The sequence below is a fragment of the Narcine bancroftii genome, chromosome 4 (assembly GCF_036971445.1).
Source record: "Narcine bancroftii isolate sNarBan1 chromosome 4, sNarBan1.hap1, whole genome shotgun sequence".
In the NCBI taxonomy this organism is placed as follows: domain Eukaryota; kingdom Metazoa; phylum Chordata; class Chondrichthyes; order Torpediniformes; family Narcinidae; genus Narcine; species Narcine bancroftii.
This window is the reverse complement of record NC_091472.1, coordinates 298,935,416-298,958,307: the sequence shown is the minus strand read 5'-3', so window position 1 is coordinate 298,958,307 and position 22,892 is coordinate 298,935,416. Positions and strand designations below refer to the sequence as shown.

The 22,892-nt window shown below is 39.2% G+C and overlaps 1 protein-coding gene and 1 long non-coding RNA gene across 9 annotated transcripts in view; one reads left to right on the top strand and one right to left on the bottom strand.

Annotated features, from left to right (window-relative positions):
- The first annotated feature begins 673 nt into the window (after positions 1-673).
- On the top strand, positions 674-12,212 carry LOC138762147 (uncharacterized). Its single transcript, XR_011356774.1, has 4 exons — positions 674-796; positions 5,766-5,830; positions 6,044-6,094; positions 10,779-12,212. It is a non-coding gene; the product is annotated as an uncharacterized lncRNA (long non-coding RNA).
- The window catches only part of LOC138762146 (serine/threonine-protein kinase tousled-like 1), a 135,841-nt gene continuing 123,353 nt past the window's right edge, over positions 10,405-22,892 (bottom strand). For 6 of the 8 annotated variants that reach the window (XM_069935607.1, XM_069935605.1, XM_069935606.1 and 3 more), the window contains 5 exons: positions 19,844-20,013; positions 18,844-18,982; positions 11,995-12,133; positions 11,809-11,916; positions 10,405-11,717 (listed from right to left, as the gene is read on the bottom strand). In XM_069935607.1, coding sequence (XP_069791708.1) covers positions 11,541-11,717; positions 11,809-11,916; positions 11,995-12,133; positions 18,844-18,982; positions 19,844-20,013 — 733 coding nt within the window. In that variant the 3' untranslated portion in view covers positions 10,405-11,540. Of the gene's footprint in view, positions 11,718-11,808; positions 11,917-11,994; positions 12,134-18,429; positions 18,533-18,843; positions 18,983-19,843; positions 20,014-22,892 lie in introns of those variants that run through there. The other 2 variants (XM_069935610.1, XR_011356773.1) reach the window with 2 other exon arrangements.

The following is a 22,892-nucleotide window of genomic DNA, read 5'->3' as shown; positions in this document are numbered from 1 at the left end:
TATGTTGGGGGCGTATACATTTAATAGGGTCCAGGTTTCCAAATATATTTGACAGTGCACCATTATAAATCTACCTGGTTTGTCTGCAGTCACACCCTGCACTCTCACTGGAACACTCTTCCCAATCAGAATTGCCACCCCCCTTGCCTTTGAACCAAACAAGGAGGCTATTACCTGGCCCACCCAACCACTTTTTAACTTTTGAACCTCTTGTTTCGTTAAGTTTGTTTCTTGAAGGAAGGCCAGGTCTACTCCCATTTTCTTAATGTGTGCCAAGACTTTCTTTCTCTCAACTTCTCCATTCAAGCCATTGACATTAAAACCAGCAAACTTTACGCTTTTAGCCATTGCCCCAGGGGTTATTAGAGCTATATTTCTTCTGTACCTCTACCACCCTAGGTCCTCTCCTCATCCATCCCTTTGTCTTCAGCTGTCTATTCCTGGTCGCCTGAACCATGTCAGTCCTTGGGGGGAAAAAAGGTCAAGGACTAAAATAACTAGCCAATGGAAAATAAAACAAAAAAAAATCAATGAAAACTAAGGTAACACAGTTAATTAACCCCCAACAATTCCCCCATTGAAGTTTTTTCCCCACATTACACCCCCCTCCCTCAGTGACTACATCCTCTAGCTCATCACCATCTCCCTCATTATGACAGGCTGTGCACCTCACACCCATCTTTCCCTCCACCCATTTCCCAAAGACTCCCAGAATAATTACACTTAAAACTTTATTTCTATTTACCATAAACACAATATTTACACCTTTTCATGCCAAAATACTTTACAATTCATGGTAAGTATTTGTGTCATCGTCGGTTAATCCCCATTTTGGCTTTAATTTTCTTTTTACCCCCAAGCATAGGCAAATCTTTGGCAAATTGCTGTGCCCTTCCCAGGTCTGTTTAAAAACTTCCTTTCAACCCCACCCCCAGCCACCCCACTGGTAGTACCACTTTCAGGGTAGCTGGGCATCTCATCATGAAGCCTTTCTGTTTTATCGACCTTTTTGTTGGCTCAAACACCTTCCTGGCATTCAGGAGTGCAGCTCTAATGTCAGGGTAAAAGAAAACCTTGTTCCCTTCTATTTCCAAGGGGCATCCCCTCTTTTTTGTGCCATCTGCCACTGTCCTCAATATTACCAGTCCTGGTAAGGTAGTAGTTTCACCAGGGCAGAATGTGGTTTCTGCCCGGGTCCCAGTTCAGGATGAGGGACCTATGTGCCCTCTCTATTTCTACCCTTTCCCCTAAGCGTCTATACCCAGCACTTTGGAGATCCAACTTTGGAAAAAGCTCACAGGATTCTGTCCTATTGTCCCCTCTTTTAGCCCCACTATTTTAATATTCTTTCTCCTACTGTAATGTTCGATGCCATCTAATTAACCCATATACAGCTCCTCTTCTTCATCAATGTGTCCAATTTATTTTCCATGTTATGTATGGTATCTTCACTTGCCTCCGTTCTTTCCTCTACCTCTGACATGCTTCTCATTAGGCCTGAGAGGGCACTCTGCATTTTATCTAGATTTCTCCCTATGTCCTGTGCTCTTTTGCCTATTGCCTGCAAGAGCCTGTCCTCCATGAGGCCCAATGAAGGGTCACACCCCCGCTTGCTTTGCCTTGTTAGAGTTGGGCTCGTGGCCTTATAAAGCCTTCTTCTATCACCTCTGACACTGCCTGGATCCTCATCACAACCCTCAGCCTCATTGCTCCCACTACTGGTGCTTGCCATCTCTCCGGACCTGCTGCTGGAACTCGTTACAGCACCTGACCTGCTGCCAAATACTCTGTAGTCCACTGCGCTGCTCAACCTGATGCCGACTACTCCTTTGTTGCCTACCACGCCACTCGACCTGATGCTCAACCCACTGTTGGAGCTAAGGTATGCAGCGCCATTCATTCTGATGCTGGACCCGATGCTGGTTCCTTTCAACTTTTTAATTTCCTGACTCGGCTCCTTCTCCGCGCTCCCCAGCTTCTCTGCCCCATGACTCATCATTGTCACCACAAACATTGCATGCAACGCGAGGGTGCCAAACCTGGCTTTCTCATTGTGGGAGTGGGGGTCCCGAACCTCTCCCTCTCCCCAAGGTATTCCACAGGGCTTCCAATCATTACTTGCCGGTCTGGGTCCCGACTCTCTTGCTGGGTGGGTTGTACAGTTGGAGCGTCGACTCCTTTAGTGGGCCTTGATGCAGTCTCACTATTTTTCCCACCACAAGGAACCCCAACTTGGGTTTTAAACTTCAATGTCGTTTCCTTAAAGTTCTTGCTTGTGAGTTTACTTTTTTTTTCATTGTTCTGTTCCAGACGTCTTCTCATGTCACTTACAGGTATTTTGGTTATTCTTTAGAAGTTTTTTCTCAGTTTATTTTCTTATGTGCCTGGGTACTCCGGAATTCTGCCTCATTCTATGCTCCCCGCATCACGTGACACCCTCCCCCCCCCCCCCGCTCAATAATATCTTTGACAAAGAAAGCCAGTACGTCTTATTTAGTTCTGCTGTTCTCAGTTTACAAAAAATTACTTGTCTTCATATTTTTATAAATAAGTATGAATTCAGATAATGTTTTAATGTAGTCTTAAGTTGATTCATAAATGTTATTGCACTATTTAACTTGAAAATTTAACAACTGAGTTTGATGCCAGTCATTTTGTGCCAAAAACTTATTGTAAACAAACCTACTCTTTTTATTCTTCCACTAATCCCATCAAAATTCTGTCCTCTGAATCTACCACCAGATAATTTTTGTTTATTTAGTGACTAAAACATTCACAACGTTGTAAACTTATCCTGTCTGAACTATTTAAATTTAAATGCTTCTGATAGAAGAGTAGCTTTTTTCTGTGTGGTGATATGTAATTACACCACTAGGTCACCAGGGGGCATCCCGGTGACCTTGTCTATCAAGCAGTCCTGAGCTACGGTCTAGTCTTCCAGGTTTGTCTTGCAGAGAGACAAGACCTCTTAGTGTACATATTAGTTTCTTAAAGCTGTCTTATACTCGCACTGCTGGTATGGTTATTGTCAGTACAATATGTTCTTGACTTCAAATTCTTTCACAATGAAAGGTAAGATGCCAAACTGAACAGAGACAATATTTCCACTCCACAGCCATTTCCTTTCACCCCAGTGGTGAGTTCCCAGTGGGTGCATTGCACATTTGAAAAGTTGGGATGTCATCAGTTCACTCCCAGCAAAATCTTGCTCTCAGATACTGGTAGATACTTAAATGCAGTTGTTGCTTTGCCCTTCTGGCTGCTGGTCTTGAGACCTTTGGCTGCTCCGATTGATATTTATAGGTAGAATATCCATTAAAAACAAAAGTGGTAGAGGTATTTAAATATATAAATGCTATTTGTGTTGCCTTTATCAAGGGATCTTTCAATATTAAGACCAGTTGCATTGACTTCGTAAAGCTAAATTGAGCCTGATCTACAAAATGTGGCTGTCCCATTTTTGTCTGTTTTCTGTTGTAATCATGGCCTTACTGCGCATATTATCCGAGAGAAAATGGTTTCAAAATTATGGCAAAGTTTGTTTGTGGATCAATTGTTTTGGTCTTGAAATACTCTGGGGTACATGGGATTGGAATCATGCAAATCAGATTTTTGATTTGTCAGAGTACATAGTTAATAAAAACTGTACGCAACACAAACAAACAAAGAAATGTAAACCTACTGTGCAATACAGAGAGGAAAATCAACCAAGTGCAAAAGTAGGAGTTCTTAAACAAGTCCCTGATTGAGTTTGTTGTTGAGATGTCGGATGGAGGAGGGGGAGTAGCTGTTCCTGAACCTGGTGGTGCGAGTCTTGTGGCACCTAGACCTCTTTCCTGATGGTACTCAAACTATAAAACTCCAGGTATTATTCTTTGCACATTTCTGGTCACCACACTATAAGAAGGTTATGTTCCCAAGCCTGGTGAATTAAAGTTGAATGGAAAGAACAGCTACATTGGGATTATTGCCTATCAAGCAAACACATTTGAGAGGTCATTAAATAGGTCCAGATGGAGTGCCCGGCCGAGTATTAAAAACCTGTGCGAACCAGTTTGCCAAGGTATTCACGGATATCTTCAACATTCCATTCCAGCAGGGCATGGTACCCACCTGTTTCAAATAGGCCTCAATTGTACTGGTGCCCAGGAAGAGCGTGGTAACCTACCTAAATGATATCAACCAGTGGCTCGCACATGCACAGTGATGAAGTGTTTTGAAAGGCTGGGGTTAAAGCACATCAGTTCCTGTCTGAGTGGCAACATGGATCCATTCCAATTTGCCCACTGTGGCAACAGGTCTACAGAGAATACCATCTCACTGGCTCCACCCAAAGTGCTGAAACACCTGAACAGCAAAGATGTATACATCAGGATGCTCTTTATCAACATTCAACATCATCATTCCTTCATGACTGATCAGCAAACTTCAAGTCCTTGGACTCCAAACCCCACTGTGTAATTGGATCCTGGATTTCCTCACCTCCAGACCACAATCAGTGAGGATTGGTAAGAACATCTTCTCCACAATCTCCATCAGTTCCAAAGCACCCCTGAGCTGTGTTCTTAGCCCCTGCTTTGCTCTGCACCTATGACAACACCATTTACAAATTTGCTCATGAGACTGAGTTAGGGAGTAGTATAAAAAGGGGCGATGAGTCAACATATTGAAGGATGAAAACTTGGCTAATAATGCCCCAACAGCAACCTCGCACACAATGTTACTAAAATCAAGGAGTTGATTATTGATTTCAGGATGGGAAAACCAGAGGTGAACAATTTAGTGATCATTGGGGAATCAGAGGTGAGAAGGTGAGCAAATTTAAGTTTTTGGGGGTCACTATCTTGGGGGATCAACACACCAATGGCATCTTGAAGAAAGCACGTCAGTGCCTCTACTTCCTCAAGATTTTGAAGAGGTTTGGTATGACATTGGAAATCCCTGAAGATTTCTACAGTGTGGTGGAAAGTGTGGACTTTATTGATTTTTTTCTCTCGGTATTGCACAATCACTTTGTTTACATTTCTTTATATGTATACATATCTTTATCTTCTTGAGTACAATTGTTTGCACTACCAATAAGTCATTCTACCTTGCCTGCAAGGAAAAGAATTTCAGGGTTGTATGTGATGTCATGTATGTATTCTGACAGTAAATCTAAACTTTGAATTTTGATATATCTGAACTTTGAGGTATATCCAGATGAACAGGAAGGGCATGGTTTTCTAAGAACCCACTGCTATCCTAATTGGTAGAAATATTGGAAGGAAGTTTAAGAGAAAAATAGTTGCTTTTGTGTATTGAGAAGTGTACTGACCGGCTGCATTGGGGTCTAGTATGGGGATACTAGAGTGTAAAGCTCTGCAGAAGGTAATGGATACAGTCCAGGACATCACAAGCAAAATTCTCTCCACCATCGAGAACATCTACAAGGGTACATCTGTAGTTCACTGCCCAAAAGGTTGCTGAAGGCAGGAAGCATTGCCACATTTCTTTCTAAGTATCCAGGTGAACATTTTCTAACCTGTGCCCTCTTTTCTGGGCCAAGAGCCAAGAAATGGGATTCATTTAGATATTTGGTTTGATTACCAGGGGCACAAGATGGCTTCTTGTGCCAAGAATTTCTATGAATCTTGAATTTACTAACACAAGCAAATTTGTCTATTAATCTTTGATCAATAATAATGTGTACAATATTGGAAACCATGTTAGGAAACCTCCCCCACTTTCTTTAGGATCTGTATTAATTTGCTGCTTTTTTTCAGGTCCAAGTGGAGAGATGGGACCTACACATTAAACATTAACTGCTTATTTTCTTAGTTTAAAAAAGGTAAGATTACCTTAAGAGCAAGACTCCAGTTAAAACACAACTAGTTAAATATCTCACAGATGGAGTCTATATCTACATCCAAGAATTACTTTGATTCAAGGAAGATTTGATCAAGGTTAATTCATGAATGTACTAATTTTTTGGTAATTTTCGACCTGGGTAGGAAGGACAATTGAGTTATAAAATTAATTGTAATGTTCCTATTTTTTTAAGCATTGTCCAAGGGAGATGAAGTAGTTCAAGTGCAATACAGGTAGTCCCCAGGTAAGAATGTGCGACTTATGAACAATGCGTGGCTTCTGGTGCAAGGAAAACACCGTCTGACATTTTAAGTCGGAACATGTTGCAATTACACTGTGTTGAGTGTGCCTACTTCAACAAATTGACTCCAGTAGTTTTATATGCATAGAATGGTAAAATATATACTAAGACAAACATTTGACTGATACTAAATAAGAATTGCATGTACCTGTTCCGACTTAACTACAAATTTGACTTAAAGACAGACTTTGGAATGAATTCGTTTGTAACCTGGGGACTAAATTCTTCAGTTGAATTCCTTGTATAATGTAAAAAATTCCACTATAATGTTACAAACTACACAGAGGATGCTGGGGTGCAAGAACTGCTATTGCACTTTTCCAGACTTTATTTGAATCTTAATATGATTTATTTAAATTAGCACCCAATTGTGTAAGGGTCAGCTGAGCTTTCTATGAAAATGAGGCAGAAACAGATGTTGATTGCAGAATGAAAGAAAGATCTATGGCCTTAATTGCTGATACATAATAGGATTAGCCACCTTAAGTAGATAGCATGCAACTTGAGGTTGCAAGTACGATTGGCTATTCATATCTTAAAATTATATTAGAATAGAAAAGTCACCAAGCAAAGTTATTTGATAACATGTACAGCTCCTGAAAGTATGTATAGAGGCAACTACCTCCATGGAAATCTTAGAGCAATTCAGTGACCAGGGGCAATGCTGCTCTCCTTGTGCACAAAATAATATGATCAAGAATGAGTGCTAGTTGTCAGCGTGTTTGATGACCACAGCAGCAAATAATCATGCTCTACTATATGCAATCTATACCATAATCTTGCTGGTAATTATTACTACAGTAAGGTGGCCAATTGTGCAAAATCAAATCTACTCAATCTGAGAGCAGACCTGCATTGCAAAAGTGGTGGTCATGGTTAGAGGATGCAAGAGGGGTTTCCTTTGTCATCCAAATGGACAGACGAAGGTTCAGGATTTTTTTTAATGCTAAATGTCTGCAAACCTATATCAGGTTAAGTAGTAAGGGTTACTTCAGGTGAACGAAGAATTGGGCACAAAGACTACCAAAAAGTTGCTCTTTTAATTTTTTTTAATCCCAACTATAGTTAATTTCTTTACAAACTGTTCCGCAGACCTAACCTGTACTCGTTGTAAAGCATATTTGATAAGCTACCCGAATTCAGAGTAAAATTTGAGCAATCTTCCAATAAACACTTAACGTAGCCAGCTGTTTGCTGCTGCCCATTATATAGTTCATGTGAGATTCTCTATTTAGAGAGATTTAACACCAAGTTAGAGGTTCACCCGTGAGGGGGAATGGGTGCAAGAAATGTTATTTTTTTATTATACTTTTTGGAAATGCTCTAATTCACATTTTAAATATCTGAAATAGATTCTGCCCCAAGTAGAACAACATAGGCTATCAATTTATTTATTTATCTTGATGTGTAAGGGATTAAGGTCGGGAGAGGGCCTAGTGCGCAGGCATGTGATTGAGGCTTTGGTTATCAGTCTTTTTAAGTTTATCTTTAATTACTCTAATTTAAATTGATGAGAAGGTGATGGAGGCAGTTGAGTGCTCTGATTGCAGGATATGGGAGGTTAAGGACAGTATAGATGTTCCTGATGACTGCACCTGCAAAAGGTGCATCCAGTTGCAACTCCTGGAAGACGAGGACTGGAGTTGCAGCTGGATGATCTGTGGATCATAAGGGAGGCAGAGGCAACGATAGACAGGAATTATAGAGAGACAGTCACGGAACTGAGTGACAGGGAGGCAGGCAGTGCAGAGTACTGCTCCCCTCGACAGCAAATATATTGTTTTGGATACTGTTAGGGGGGAATGATCTACAGGGGATAAGTCATGGAGGTCAGATCTCTGGCAAAGGGACTGGACCCTTGTCTCAGAAGGGAAGGGGGGGAGAAAGAGAGAAGGGCTCTTGTAGTTGGGGACTCATAGGTTAGGGAGCAGATAGGTTTGCTGGATGAGATTGGGGCTCCCGGTTGGTATGTTGCTTCCCAGGTGCTAGGGTCAGGGATGTCTCTGATTGAGTCCACAGCATTCTGGAGGGTGAGCAGCCAGAAGTTGTGGTCCATGTGGGGACCAATGACATAGAAGTGGGGATAAGGTCCTGAAGAAGGGTTACATTAGAGTTAAGGAAGAAGTTGAAAAGCAGGACCTCCAGGGTGGCTATCTCAGGACTGCTGCCTGTGCTCTGTGCTATGTGCTAGTGAGGGTAGAAATAGGAAGTTGTGGAGGATGAATGTGTGGCTCAGGAATATTTAACAGCCAAACATGCCTTTCCTTCAACCAAGTTTCACTGATGGCCACAATATCGTATTTCCATATGTCTATCCAGGCCTTAAGCACATCCTCTTATTTACAATGCTCTTTACATTAAAATATATACACTTGATAGAATGTCCTCCACATATACTCCTTTTGTTACCATCTACCTTTACCTCCTCCCTCCATTTATTTTTTACTGTTACAAGCTCAAAGGACCCCAAAACTCAGCAGCAATTTTTAGAGATGGTATATACAACGATTTGGAGAAGTCAGCATGATTTTGTACGTGGTAGATCACATTTAACAAATCTTAAGTTTTTCGAGGAGGTCACTAAGAAGGTTGATGAGCAGAAAGCGGTGGATGGGAATTAGGTAATAATGATCAAGTAGTGAAATGGATTCAGCAGTGGTTGAATGGGAGATGCTAGAGTAGTGGTGGAAAATTGTCGAATTGGAGGCCAGTGATGAGTGGAGTGCCTCAGGGATCAGTACTGGGTCTACTGCTGTTTGTCATATATATTAACAATCTAGATGATAGTGGCAAATTGGATTAGTAAATTTGCAGAGGTTGGTGGTGTTGTGGACAGTGAGGAAGCTTACAAGGTGATAGATGACAGAAGAGTGGGCTGAAAGATGGGCATTTGGAGTTTAATACTGATAAATGTGAGGTGCTACATTTTGGTAGGACTATTCAAAATAGGTCACACACGTTAAATGGTAGACAATTGAGGAGTGCAGTCATGGTTCGTAATTCCCTGAAAGTTGAATCACATGTGGATAGGGTGGTAAAGAAGGCATTTAGTATGTTGGCTTTTATAAATCAGAATAGAATACAGGAGTTGGGATGTTATGTTGAAATTGGTGAGGCCAAATTTGGAATATTGTGTGTAGTTTTGGACACAAAATTACAGGATGGATATAAACAGAACAGAGAGTGCAGAGGTGATTCTTTGAGACTGTTGCCAGGGTTTCAGTTACAAGGAAAGGTTGAGCAGGCTGGGACTTTCTTCCCTGGAGCATAGAAGAGTGAGGGGTGATAGGGGTATTCAAAATTATAAGGGGGACAGATAGTTAATGTGGACAGGCTTTTTCCATTGAGAGTGGGGGAGATTCAAACAAGAGGGCATGGATTGAGAGTAAAAGGGGAAAGTTTAGGGGAAACATGGGGGGAATTTCTTCACTCAGAGGGTGGTGGGGGTATGGAATGAACTTTCAGCAGAGGTGATAGAAACGAGATTGATAATATTCAAATGTGGGGGGGGGGGGTTTGGGCTGAATGCAGGTCAGTGGGACAAGATGTTCAGCACAGAATAGTAGAGCCGAATTGGCCGGTTTCTGTGCTGTAAATGGTTAAAAACAAAATGCTGGAGATACTCAGCAGGTCAAACAATGTACTTTATATAGCAAAGATAACAATACAAAACCAAGGTTCTAAGCTTGAGTCCTTTGTCAATGTAATGGCAGAGGGAGAGCACAGTCAAGAAGTAATAGGTGGATAAGAGGTATGATGGCTCTGTGAATGGAGAGGGAAGGGGGCGGAGAGCTAGAGGAAAGAAGAGAGGGAATGAGGGAGAACAAGGAGTTGATTGCAGAAACTGGAGGTCAATATTAATACTATCTGGCTAGAGTGTGCCAAGTCAGAAAATTAGGTGTTGCTCCTCCAATTTATGGGTGGTTTTGGTTTCACAGCACACAAGTCCATGGACAGACATGCAAGTGCAGGAGTGGGGCACAGAATTGAAATGGTTGGCCACTGGGAGATCCCCAGCACTGATGCAGACAGAGCCAGAGTGCTCTGCGTCCAGTCTCTCCAATGTAGAGAAGGCCACAATGGGAGCACCTTCCCCTGACGTGCCACACTTGCTTCTCTTGTGTTGGCGGGAATCTTCTTTCCAAAAGGCTTAAGTCCATAATTAGCCACATCCTCCCCTCATCATGAAATCCTAACAGCAAGAGAAGTTTTGCTTTGATTCTGGCTCAATGAACTAGAAACAAAAAAATGAATGAAATAGAATTGTCATTTTATTACTGGGTTTGACTGTACTTTCTACAGTTTATCAGCAGCACCTTTTATAAGTCGACAGTTAAACATTTTATTTACAGTGAAAACAATGTAGCTTGACACCAGGAACACAGGCAACAGCTTAATTATACAACATTAACAAGCCCAGATAATTTTGTTGTTTCAGTGTATTAATTACACAGGCATTCAATTGTAGGGATTATAAACAAGCAGTAAACTGTACTAGCAATAAGATTTTGCATTATGGAAAATTGTTGCAACTTGTACAGCACAAGGCAATTGTTCATAATTTCATGTTTCACACCATTTAAGTCAATAATTCTGCAAACCTGTATTTCATATTTTTCTCCTCCAGTTGTTGAAAATCAAACTATCAAGGCTCATCAGTAAAATGGTCTATCCCTCAATATTACAAAGTCTACATTTTTGTGGATGAAGGCCATGTGATAACAACAGAACACCAATGCCATATTGCAGCAATGGTCTGCTCTATTGGAATTTGGGATCCAAGTAAGAAAGCAAAACAAAAAGCCATTTTTTATACAGCCTGTACAAAATCAAACTGTAACTCAAGATAAAATGAGATAATTTACAACAATATAAAACAATGCAATTTTACTATTATCTTGCACAGTACATTCTACAGTTTGACCTATAAATACAGCAGCTGCTTATTGTAGCTTCATATACATGTTCTTGTGCATTCCAGGTTTTAAAGAACTATCCTAATCTCTCTTCACATAATTTTACTTCAGTGGGCTGTTGTATATTGTGCTAAAATAATTTGATCTGGTCTTATTTTAAACAAAAGTCACAAAGTGACTGATTTAGATTATGTACAGTGTTCCCAAAAGCTGCTCATCCACATTTTTCAACTCCTAATACACAAGTTGCTGGATGTATACCATGTTTTACAATGCACAGTAGTACTTTGAAACAGGTACAGCTCATTGTTATCCATGGTTCAATTCTATTTGAAATAAATCAAAAGCAAGATTCAAAATATCCTAATCCTTCAGCTTTTTTTTCCTTCCTCCCAAGAAGAAAAAAAACTTCAAGTTATACCATCTCCAGCTGCAAATTAATCTGGAAAGTTTTACAGGATTTGTCAGTCTAACTAATAAGAAACTATGTTTGACATGGGTGAAACTGGTATCGTAGCTGGCCCAGGCATATGTAGATTTCCTGAAGAATTTGAACGCCGCATATGCGGGAGAAGATAAGTATCATTAGCCAGCAAATGCACATCAAACCGATCTTCTTTGCGGTATGCTAGACAACGCCTAATGAAAGCCTGGAACAAAAGCATTAGATTTTAAGTCAAATTAACCTTACAATTTGTTTCAACAAATCAAAAAAACATGCTTATAATAGCGCCTAGTTACCTTTGCTTCATTGCTAACAACGGGTTTAACAGGAAATTGGACTTCAGTTGCTTTTAATATTGTATTCTCCTGCAAGATGTCCTGCTGTGACTGGTTGTGACCAAAAGGCTAAAAAAAAACTATACATTAGGCAATGTTCATAGAGATTCATTAAATTAAATAAACCAAAATAAAATGAAGCATCACCTTACGACCATAGAGGCACTGGAAGAAGATAACTCCAACAGACCAGACATCCACTTTGTTAGAAATTTTGGGCGGCTCTTTTCCTACAACAAAACATTCAGGAGGCAAATACCTGGCAAAAAGATTTAAAATCAAACAGCTATTTTGAGTTCAGTTTGTCCAGATAAAAATTACAAACTTAATAAAGACAAAACTGCTGGATGAAGCATTTCTGAAAATGTGTCCTTATTTCAACAAGTCAGGGTTAAATAAAAGATAAAACTGTTAAACTTATTAATTGTTGTGTTGTGATTTGATTACAAGATAAAGGAACAGAAGTGGGCCATTGAGTCTGCTCCCCAAATCCACCCTGGGCTAAAACATTCTCCCATCTAGTTCCAAATTCCGGCCTTTTCCCCATATCCCTTGATACCCTGACTAATTAGATACCTATTAATCTCCCCCACTGATCGGGCCTCTACAGCCTCAATGAATTCCACAACCTCCTGGCGAAATAAATTTCTCATCTCTGTTCTAATGTTGTTACATATACACTTGCAAAATGGATGTCCATAGAATGAAAGGGTCAATAAAGGCAGACAAATCAATGCAGCCATGCCATGAAACAAGACACTGGTTCATTACAACTTAAAGATCCCACCAGAAATAAAGAATTATTCATTTGGAAATGGAACTGCTGCTAATTGAACCAAGGTAACAAGACACCTTGGGTCACAACAAACAAATAGCATCATTCCTGTACTGTGCCAAAAATGGCGATAGCTTGAAAAATAAATTCATAAATGAAAAACATCCAGCAAAATGAATTAGATGAACTTGTGTAATAGTTTCTCCTGATATAATGTGCACCAAATCCTCTAGATTTTGAATTATTCTGACAAACAAATTCTATTTCTCTTAGTTGATCCAATTTTCAAAATTTAGGAACTTGTCTGGAAAAATATACAATTTTGCGTTTGAATGAAAGGTCATGCTGTACCTTCAAAATAAAGCAATTTCTAAAGAAAAAGTATTCAGTTAATGCACATTATTTCCATAATTCATGTACTGCACCTCCATTCAACGATAAATTCATATGGATGTAATGTTACCAGTTGTTTCTGGAGAAATAGTGGAACATTTGATCATTGTATATGCAGTACAACTCCGATTATCCGATACGGTGGGGACCTGACCTATTTCCATATAACCATATACAATTACAGTTTTCTGAGAACTAGTCATTTTTAAAAAACAACCCAGAAGTAACAGAAAATCTCTTCTAACAGTGTTTAAACAACAACAAACAAGAAAACGCTTTTTAAGCATTAAAATAATGTTTAATTCTCACTAAAAAAAATGCTGGCCACTGCTGATCACCGACACCTCCCTCTCGGTGGGGAGGTGGTAGTGATTGGCGACAGCCAGCATTTTTTTTTGAGGATTTATGATTTGTTTCTTACTTGTCAGGGAAAATATTACAGCGGTGCTGATGAGTGATAGATTGGAGGGCTTGTCAAGGGAGGTGGTGTGGGTGGAAATAAAAAATAGAAAAGGTGAGATTAATTATAGGGGTGCATTATGGACCTCCTAGTGGGGAGCAAGAAATAGCTGAGATGTGCAATAAGCACAGGGTTGTGTTAGTTGGGGATTTTAATTTTCCTAATATAGATTGGGAGATGCATTCAGTGAAAGGACTGGATGGTTTAGAATTTGTAAAATGTGTGCAGGATAGTTTTTTTTAACAACAATATGTTGAGGTACCCACTAGAGAAGGGGCAGAGTTGGATCCACATATGGGGAATGAAATAGGGCAGGTGACTGAGGTGTGTGTTGGGGAGCACTCCGGATCCAGTGATCATGATACCATTAGTTTCAACATAATTATGGAAAAGGATAGGTCTGGTCTGACGAAGAAGATCCTTGAGAGGGGGAAAGCAAGATTTGATGAAATGAGAAGGGATTTGCAGGGAGTGGTTTGGGCTGATTTGATTTTCGGGAAGGAGGTGGAGGAGAATTGGAGGACATTTAAAGGTGAGATTTTGAGGGTGCAGAATCTTCATGTTTCTGTTAGGAAAAAAGGCAGGGCCAAATGTTCAAGAGAGCCGTGGTTTTCAAGGGAGATTAGGAAGTTGGTTCGAGATAAAAGGGAGGCCTACATTAAATACAGAAAGCAAGGTAATGGATGAGATGCTTGGAAAATATATGGATTGTAGAAAGAAGCTTAAGAAGGAAATTAGGATAGTGAAAAGAAGGTACGAGGTAGCTATAGTGAACAGGGTGAAAGTAAATCCGAAGGGCTTTTACAAATATGTGAATAGCAAAAGGAAAGTGATGGATAGAATTGGTCTACTAGAGAATAGGAGTGGACAAATGTATGAGGAGCCGAATGAGACGGGGGAGATATTGAATAAGTTCTTCTCGTTGGTATTCACTAGGGAGAAGGATATGGAATTGTGTAGGATAAGTGAGGCAAAAGGAGTAGTTATGGAAAACTTAGGGATTAGGAAAGAGGGGGTGTTGGAACTTCTGAGGCATATAAAGGTGGGTAAGTCTCCGGTTCTGGCGGGATTTTCCCCAGGATCTTGAGGGAAGTCAGGGATGAAATAGCGGGGACTCTGACAGTGATTTTTCAATAGTCACTGGAGGAAGGTGTGGGGCCGCGGGATTGGCATGCTGGAAACGTGGTTCCTCTGTTTAAAAAGGGTTCCAGGTGTAAATCCAGCAATTATCAGCCAGTAAGTTTGATGTCAGTGGTGGGTAAACTAATGGGAAGTATTCTTAGAGATAACATGTATGAGTTTCTAGAGGGGCAGGGATTGATCAGGGGCACCCAACATGGGTTTGTGAGGGGAAAGTCATGTTTTACAAATCTTGTTGAATTTTTTGAGGAAGTGACTAGAAAGGTTGATGAAGGTAGAGCAGTAGATGTAGTTTATCTGGATTTCAGTAAGGCTTTTGATAAGGTTCCACATGGAAGGTTGGTGAGGAAGGTCCAGGCACTGGGGATTAAAGTAGAGATAGTCAGATGGGTTCAACAGTGGCTAGAAGATAGGCACCAGAGTCATGGTGATAAGTAAGGATGGAGGCTAGTGACGATCGGTGTTGGATCCCTTGTTGTTCGTTGTTTGTTAACCCTCCATTCCTTTCCCATCCGTATACATATCCAACTTCTCCTTAAATGCTAATATCGAGCCTGCCTCCGCCGCTTCATCTGGAAGCTCGTTAAACACACCCACCACTCTCTGAATAGGTGGGAGAAAGTGTTCAGCATGGACTAGAAGGGCCAATTTGGCCCGATTCTGTGCTGTAATTATTATATGGTTATATGGTTTACATTTATGATTTAGATGATGGAATGATAGGGTGGGTTGTGGATAGTGAGGATTGTTTTCGAAAGTGCAAAAGGATTTGGATTGCTTAGAAGAGTGAGCTGAAAGGTGGCAGATGGAGTTTAATGTGAAGTGCTTCATTTTGGGAAGAATAACCAAAATAGGACATATGCAGTGAAGGGGAAGGGATAGAGGAATAGAGAGATCTTGGAATAACGGTTCATCATTCTTTGAAAGTGGTTTCTCATGTAGATAGGGTGTTGAAGGTGGCTTTTGGTATGCTGGTCTTTATAAATCAAAGCATAGAATATAGGAGCTGGGAGGTGATGTTGAGACTGTTCAAGGCATTGGGGAAGCCAAATTTGGAGTATTGTATGCAGTTCTGGTCATCAAATTATAAGGATATCAATAAAGAGGGTGCAGAGAAGATTACTAAAATGTTGCCTGGATTGCAGTATCTAGACTACAAAGAAAGATTGAGTAGACTGGGTCTTTAGTCATTGGAGTGTAGAATGTTGAGGGGGATTTGATATAGGTATATAAAATTATAAGGGGGATAGATAGAGTAGATGTGAATAGGCTCTTCCCCTTGAGGGTAGGTGAGATTGGAATGAGGGGTCATAAGTTAAGGGTTAGGGGGCAAAACTTTAGGAGTAACATAAGAGGAAGCTTCTTCAGAGAGTGGTGACTGAGTGGAATGACCTTCCAGAAGAGGTGATTGCAGCAAGGTCAATTTTGTCATTTAAGAGAAGGTTGGATGAGTGGATGGATGTGAGGTGATTGGAGGGTTATGGACAGGAAGCAGGTAGGTGGGACTAGTGGAGTTTCACTTAAATCGGTGCAGACTAGAGGGGCCAAGATGGCCTGTTTCCATACTGTAATGGTTATTATGGTTTCGGATATCCTCATTTATCCAAAATTTTCATCCATCGTTCTGAGCAACATTTACTAGAGTGAACCATAACACCATCTTCTATCTTAAATACTTTTTGAAATTTTTATGCTTTTGGAAAGAGGCTACTCATTTCCAAAACATCTCTACCATGCCTCAAGGTTGTATCCTTGGACCTCACTGATTTCTGATCTATGTGCTCCCTTTCAGCAATATGATTCACATGCATAGCAGTCACATTACACATTCATGAAAAGACAGGCTGAAATAGATTTGTGTGTGATTGTTTAAGATTTTGGGATATCCTAAAAACCCTACTCAAACTTTTATTAATGAAGTGTAGCCACGATGGAAAAATCATAAATATAGCAGCCAATTTGCAAACAAGGCCCTATATTTTTTTTATTTAGCAGGCTAAAATCTGGTATTAATTTTCCAGTTGAAAAACCAAGTCCTCAAAACTTACAAAAATTAACCTTAGTATTTTCAAAAGTTCTTTCAACATTGTGGTCCCAACCACTGCCTAAACTAGAGATCTTTTGTATTCATTCTTGCATTCAATTCATTGGTAGCAAATTGTCTGCAACTACTTTTGTTACTATCTGGAATCTGTTTACATAATTTTTCTGAGACTTTTGTCTAAAATGTACTGTAATGAAGATATTGAAAACTACAGCAGAATCAGAGGAATGGTTGATGGAATTTAATAAAGAGAAATAAGAGGTGATGTATTTTGGGAGGTCTAACATGGGTAGGACATACACAATGAATGTTTGGGATTCTGGGTGTGTTGTAGCGCAGAGGGAGTGCAGGTACATTACTTTTTAAGTGGTGTCACAGGCACGTTGGCCTTTGTCAGTCATCGAGCTCAGAAATTGAGAGGTCATGCTGCAGTTGTGTAAAACTTTTTTGAGACCCCATTTAGAACATGGTGTTCATTTTAGTCTTCGTGCTACAGCAAAGTTTTTGTGAAGCTCAAGAGAGAGCGGAGAATATGTAAAGAGATGTTTTCAGGACTTGGGAGACGGTGAAAGGGAATTGAACAGGCTATGGCTTTATTCCTTGCAGGGCAGGAAGACAAGGGATGATCTCATAGAAGTGCACAAAATCATGAAAGGAATAAGGTCTGGTGAACGCAATGTATTTTGGCCTGAGCAGATCAGTTTGTAAACCAGAGGTCATGGGGGTGGGGTTTAGGAAGAGATTAAATAGGAATTGGACAGAGGGTGGGGGGGGGGGGGGGGTGTATGGAACAAGATGCTGGAATGGTAGTTGAGGCTGATACTATTGCTATTTTTAAGAAACATTTGGATGGATACATGGATAAGTTTAGAGGAATATTGGCCAAACACGGGCAGGTGGGACTAGTGTGGGTAGGGCATTTGGTTGGCATGGGAATGTTGGGCCAAAGGACCTGTCCTGCACTGTATGACTATGATAAATGGGTGAAAGGAAGACATTTGCAAGGGATCTTAATTGTTCCCATGTATAGCTAGTCTGGATTTGACAGTCCAAATAGTGCTTTTATTTTAATCCCATGTTTAATTCCAAATTCTTTACACACTCTATAAAGTGTGCACTACTGGAAAGTTGTGTTTCTTGCCAAAATGTTCATGAGTGACTTTGGTGAGCAGCAGTATCCAGGCAAAAATTTACCAGAGATCTTGAATTACACTTCATAGTTTTGGGCATTAATAGGTCAATGCCATAAGATATTCAAGTTTTAGTTTTCAGAAAGCTTGAAGAATAGAATTTATTATGTCCTAGAAACTAATGAGAAGGCTCCAGTACATTTACCAATATTTAATAGTAGGTAAAGACAAGGCAAGAATATTTGTATTGTCCATTTAATTATCATAGAATGTTGCAAGATCTTCACTGTCAATGAGGTATCTAGGGAGTTTTGACACTTCTGTAAAAAAAAGAAGCATGGCAACCTGCTATAGTCAAGTGATAATCATTGATTCGGACATTTTAGAAACTCATTGCTTTTATTTGTTAACTGCCATTGGTGCTTTCACATTCACTAACGATCATACTAAGTGGGGGTGGGGGGGGGGGGGTTCATTTTAATGCATGTGCAACTTAACCAACCTAGATTATGTATTCATTTTTTAAATAATGGGGGCAATGTTAAAGGCACTATATAAACACAAGTAGTTATAATTGTCTTCATAAAAAATTGACAGACAACCCCTATATGACTTAGGTATATATAATAAAGTAAATTACCTTTAAAATTATTTTTTCATTTACATGTTAAATGCAATGTAGGTTGGTAGATCTCAACACCTCATCAATTCAGATGCAATGTTTATACAACTTTGAATTAATCCTGGATGGTGTAATGCCAATGGAAAAAAACTATTAATATTCTTACTCAAACAATTTGACCACCTCAGTCCTCTTATGCAAACCTGATTAATTAGGAATGAAAATTTAGCTTTTCTAACCAAAATAGTGGTTTTTATAAAGTTAAAGCAAAACCTCAATATTTTAAAATTTAACAAATTTGAATGTAATCAGCCCAAAGTACTTGATGAGAATATACTTTAAAATATTATTAGTAGGTTCCATAAATAGGAATCTCACTGTGAATAAAATAATATTTAATGAAAAATCACCAAAATAATTTCTAGAATTTACCAGTATGTTCCTGCTCCTTGAGATGTCAAATCCATTCCATCTACAGCATTATAATTATCATCATCCATAATCTTTGATAAACCAAAATCAGTTATTTTTATTTCTCCACATGCAGTTCCATCAACCAGGAGGATATTACCTAAATAAAAAAAAATTATCGTAGCTATACAAAACACAAAGCAAGCATTCTTTTATTGTCTACTTTTAGTTGCAAGGACCTATAGAGATTAATAACAAGTTCCATTAAAATAATTAAAAAAAAACTAGTTTCTGTTTTTAGTTTCTTGTTAATTTGTGCTCCAGTGACAAAATTATAATTACATTTAAAAAATCAAAGTTCTGACTTAACATACATCTTGCTCATGATATTAGTGTCATTCTTTCAAGCAAAAACCCTTGGCAAAATGACAACTATCCAGTGTATTGCTCAAAATACAATAGTACATGATGAGTAATAAAATGAAGTTATTTAATAACTGAGGTTTTTAAGACCAAGAGCAAAAATTTTAGAAATGGGACACAACATCCAGATTGTCATGTGTTGGGAAGTATAAACTCTTCAGCTACTGATCAACTGAATACAGAATGGCCACATGGACAATAAAAATACAGGATTATGACTTGAAGCTGCAGTATTATATAACAGGAAGGGAAAACATCATTCCAAAGGCTGCAGGGTTCAAACTATTCCATTAGGAATCCAATATTTTCTTCCCCTGTTAAAATTTAGCTTTGTTCATTATTACAGATTATTACAATCTTGCATTCACATTATGCACTTCACAATCTTATACTATTCCCAACTATAATGTATGAAATGCAGCCGCAATTTGAATAAGGTTCCATATTGTGAAAATGAACACAATTTTAAAAAAAAGCACCAGTTACAAATTGTGCATACTTCCCAATAAATTGAAAGCCAATTCCAAAACCAGTCAATAATAAATTACCCAATTAAATCCCTCAAAATGTCAAATCATTCAGTCTGAAGCAAACTTACCAGGCTTTAAATCATAATGTATAATGGGAGGCTTGATCTCATTTAGGTATCGCAATGCATTTGCTATCTGCATTACAATGGATCTTGCTTCCTTCTCAGACATTAGTTTATGTTGCTTCAGATAGAAGTCCAAGTCATTTCCTTCACAATATTCTAAAACTGTACAAAAGCTGAAGAAAAATTATTTAATTTTATTACACATTTTCAACACATTGGTTTTCATTAAAATTCTGCTAATTTTCATATGACTTATTTGATTATTTTAACTTTATCACTTTTAAACTGTCTTTGCCAAATAACAGTGATGTGAATCTCCCATAGCTGACTTACATTGATCTATTTTCCCAACAAAGATGGCAATTCATTTTTGCATTGTTCAATTTTGTTCCCCAAATCCAAGTGATGTCCTAGCATGGCAAGTTTTTATTGTCTGTCCTCAATAATCCTTGAGATTTAGAGACAATCCAGTTTTATGAACCAGTTAAACATGCTATCTTTGTCCTTTCCATTCCAGATTTAAGAGTTGATAACCCAATAATAATGTTACCTCTGACATTGGGGCAAGTGTTTGAGTGCTGAACTCCAAGTTGTAGCAATCAACCTCTTATTTTTCCATAGCATCATGAAAGCATACCCTATCCACATTTCAAAATTAGTATTTGCATGCAAAGGATCTTAGCACCTGGTTTACAGACCAACCGGCTACATGAAAAAAAATTGTTAAAGGTTGAATATTCAGATGTTATTCTCAAAATAATGGAAACCTGAACAGCTAGATCACATTTTTATTAGTATACTGTGACAGTATATAGATATATTTTTGGGAGATAAATTGGGAAAGGTTTGTTAGAGTAGGTTACATACAAACACTTTAAAACAGATCTTATTTAAAATACTGAAACTCTGCCCCATGCTAGACATATCGGCTCCACAGCTTTTGCAAGAGCTTTGAAGAGCGCTCAAGAGACTTCATAATAGATTGTTGTTTACAAAAGGCAACAGATGAAAGATCTCGTTGGAGCCGCAGATTGTCTGGAAGAGAACTTGTTGTTTTAAGAGGGTCATGTGGTTTTGCAAGCAGAGAGAGTAAAACAGGCTTTCTCTCAGAGAGAGAGAGAGAGAGAGAGAGAGAGAGAGAGAGAGAGAGAGAGAGATCGATCACTTGTACAGTGTTACAGCCAGCAGAAGCAGCTGGGTCTGGATGAGGACAAGCTGGAAAGCTTGTGGAAAGCCCTTTTGAAAGATGGACTGGTCAAAGCCCTTGTGGTTCATGCAAGAGGAGAGGACTGGCTATCTAATGTTTCACCTGAAATAAGTGAAACAAAATGGAATTCTTTGGTGACCTGAAAGAAAGAGGTTATCATCTGGAGAACCCTGAAGGGGCAAGTTTCATCAGCAAGACACTGAAGTGGCTGATTAAAAATGAACAACAAATCTCTCTGAAGACCGACAAGAACCTTCCTGAGTGGTAACCATTTTCCTTTGAGACACCAAAGCCTGGTGAACTTTATAAATGTTAAATTCCGTGCATAGTATAAGAATTGCCTGCAACCAGTGAACTTGGAAGAATGAGAAATGAGATTGGACTGTAAACCAAAGAACTTTTCTGAACTTACACACTCATTACATACTTGTGCTCTTAGAATTAGAAGGGGGTTAAGTTAGGTTAGTTAAGTTTAAGTGTGATTCTGTTTTCATGTTTAAAGATAATTAAAAGCAACTTTTTTTTAAGTGAGCATTTGTCTTGGTGATTATCTATTGCTGCTGCGTTTTGGGGTCCTCTGGGCTTGTAACAATTCCAGCAGGATACCCAGCGTTGCCTGGGAAATAAAGCACTCAGTTGTTGACTACATGGTTGAAACAATATATCCAAAAACTTGATGGTAATTCTGCATAAATATATTTTTTCAAACACAGCATGAGGCAGGCTTGGTGTTGTTCCTCAGTTTCCTGCTCCTTGTTTGTCTGGAGACCTGAGCACTGAGGTGGGCTTGGTGTTGCTGTACTGCTTCCCACTGCCTGCCCCTTACCTGTCTGGAGGCATGAGCAGTGAGACAGGCGTATTGCTGCTGTTCTGTTTTCTGCTGCCTGCTCCTTGCATGTGTGGAAGCATCAACAGTGAGGCGAGACCAGTGTCCCTCTGCTGTCTCTTGCTTTCTCTTTTGTCTAACTCTAAGGGCTTATGAAGAGCTTCTGCCAATTTTGCTTTGCTTTTTTTTGGACCCATAATGAATTGGGTTTGGCCACTTATTTTTATTCTGAATTTACATTGATGCACAGCACGAGAACTAATTGAGGTGTCCCTGGTGCATGTTCAATATTTTTTTGAATTTCTCATGACCATAAAGGTTAAATTCAATGTGGTCATGACATTCAGCATCAAATGTTACCCTTTCTAAACCTCCTTGGACATTTCTAGAATGCTCCATATTGATTTGTATGGAGAACAGGCAAACAGACATATACTCACAAATATATGTTAGATTATCAAAGCATAGTATAAATTCTGGAGAATCTCATTATCCTATATATCTAGTCATACAGCATTGAAACAGGCTTTCTCACACTGACCAAAATGTTCCACCCAAACTAGTACCAGTTGCCTGCTTTTGAACATATCCCTCTAAACCAGTGATTCTCAACCTTTTTCTTTCCACTCACATACCACTTTAAATATTCCCTATGCCATAAATGCTCTGTGATTAGTAAGGGATTGCTCAAGGTGATATGTGGGTGGAAAGAAAAAGTTTGAAAGCCACTGTTTTAATCGTACCTAATTGACTCATTATGTGCATAGTTTCATAACTCCAAAGGAAATGGGCCTGTGACAATTTTTCTCAAGCAAAATATTTCAGTAACAATTGGGCCTAGAGCAGTGGTTCTCAACCTTTTTTCCCCATATCACCTTCAGCAATCCCTCACCAATCAAAGAGGACTTGTGGAATAGGGATTACTTAAGGTGGTTTGAAAACCACTGCTCTAAACCTATCATATCCATACAGGTATACAATTTTTTTCTTCTACTTGAAATAAATCATATGTACCTTTT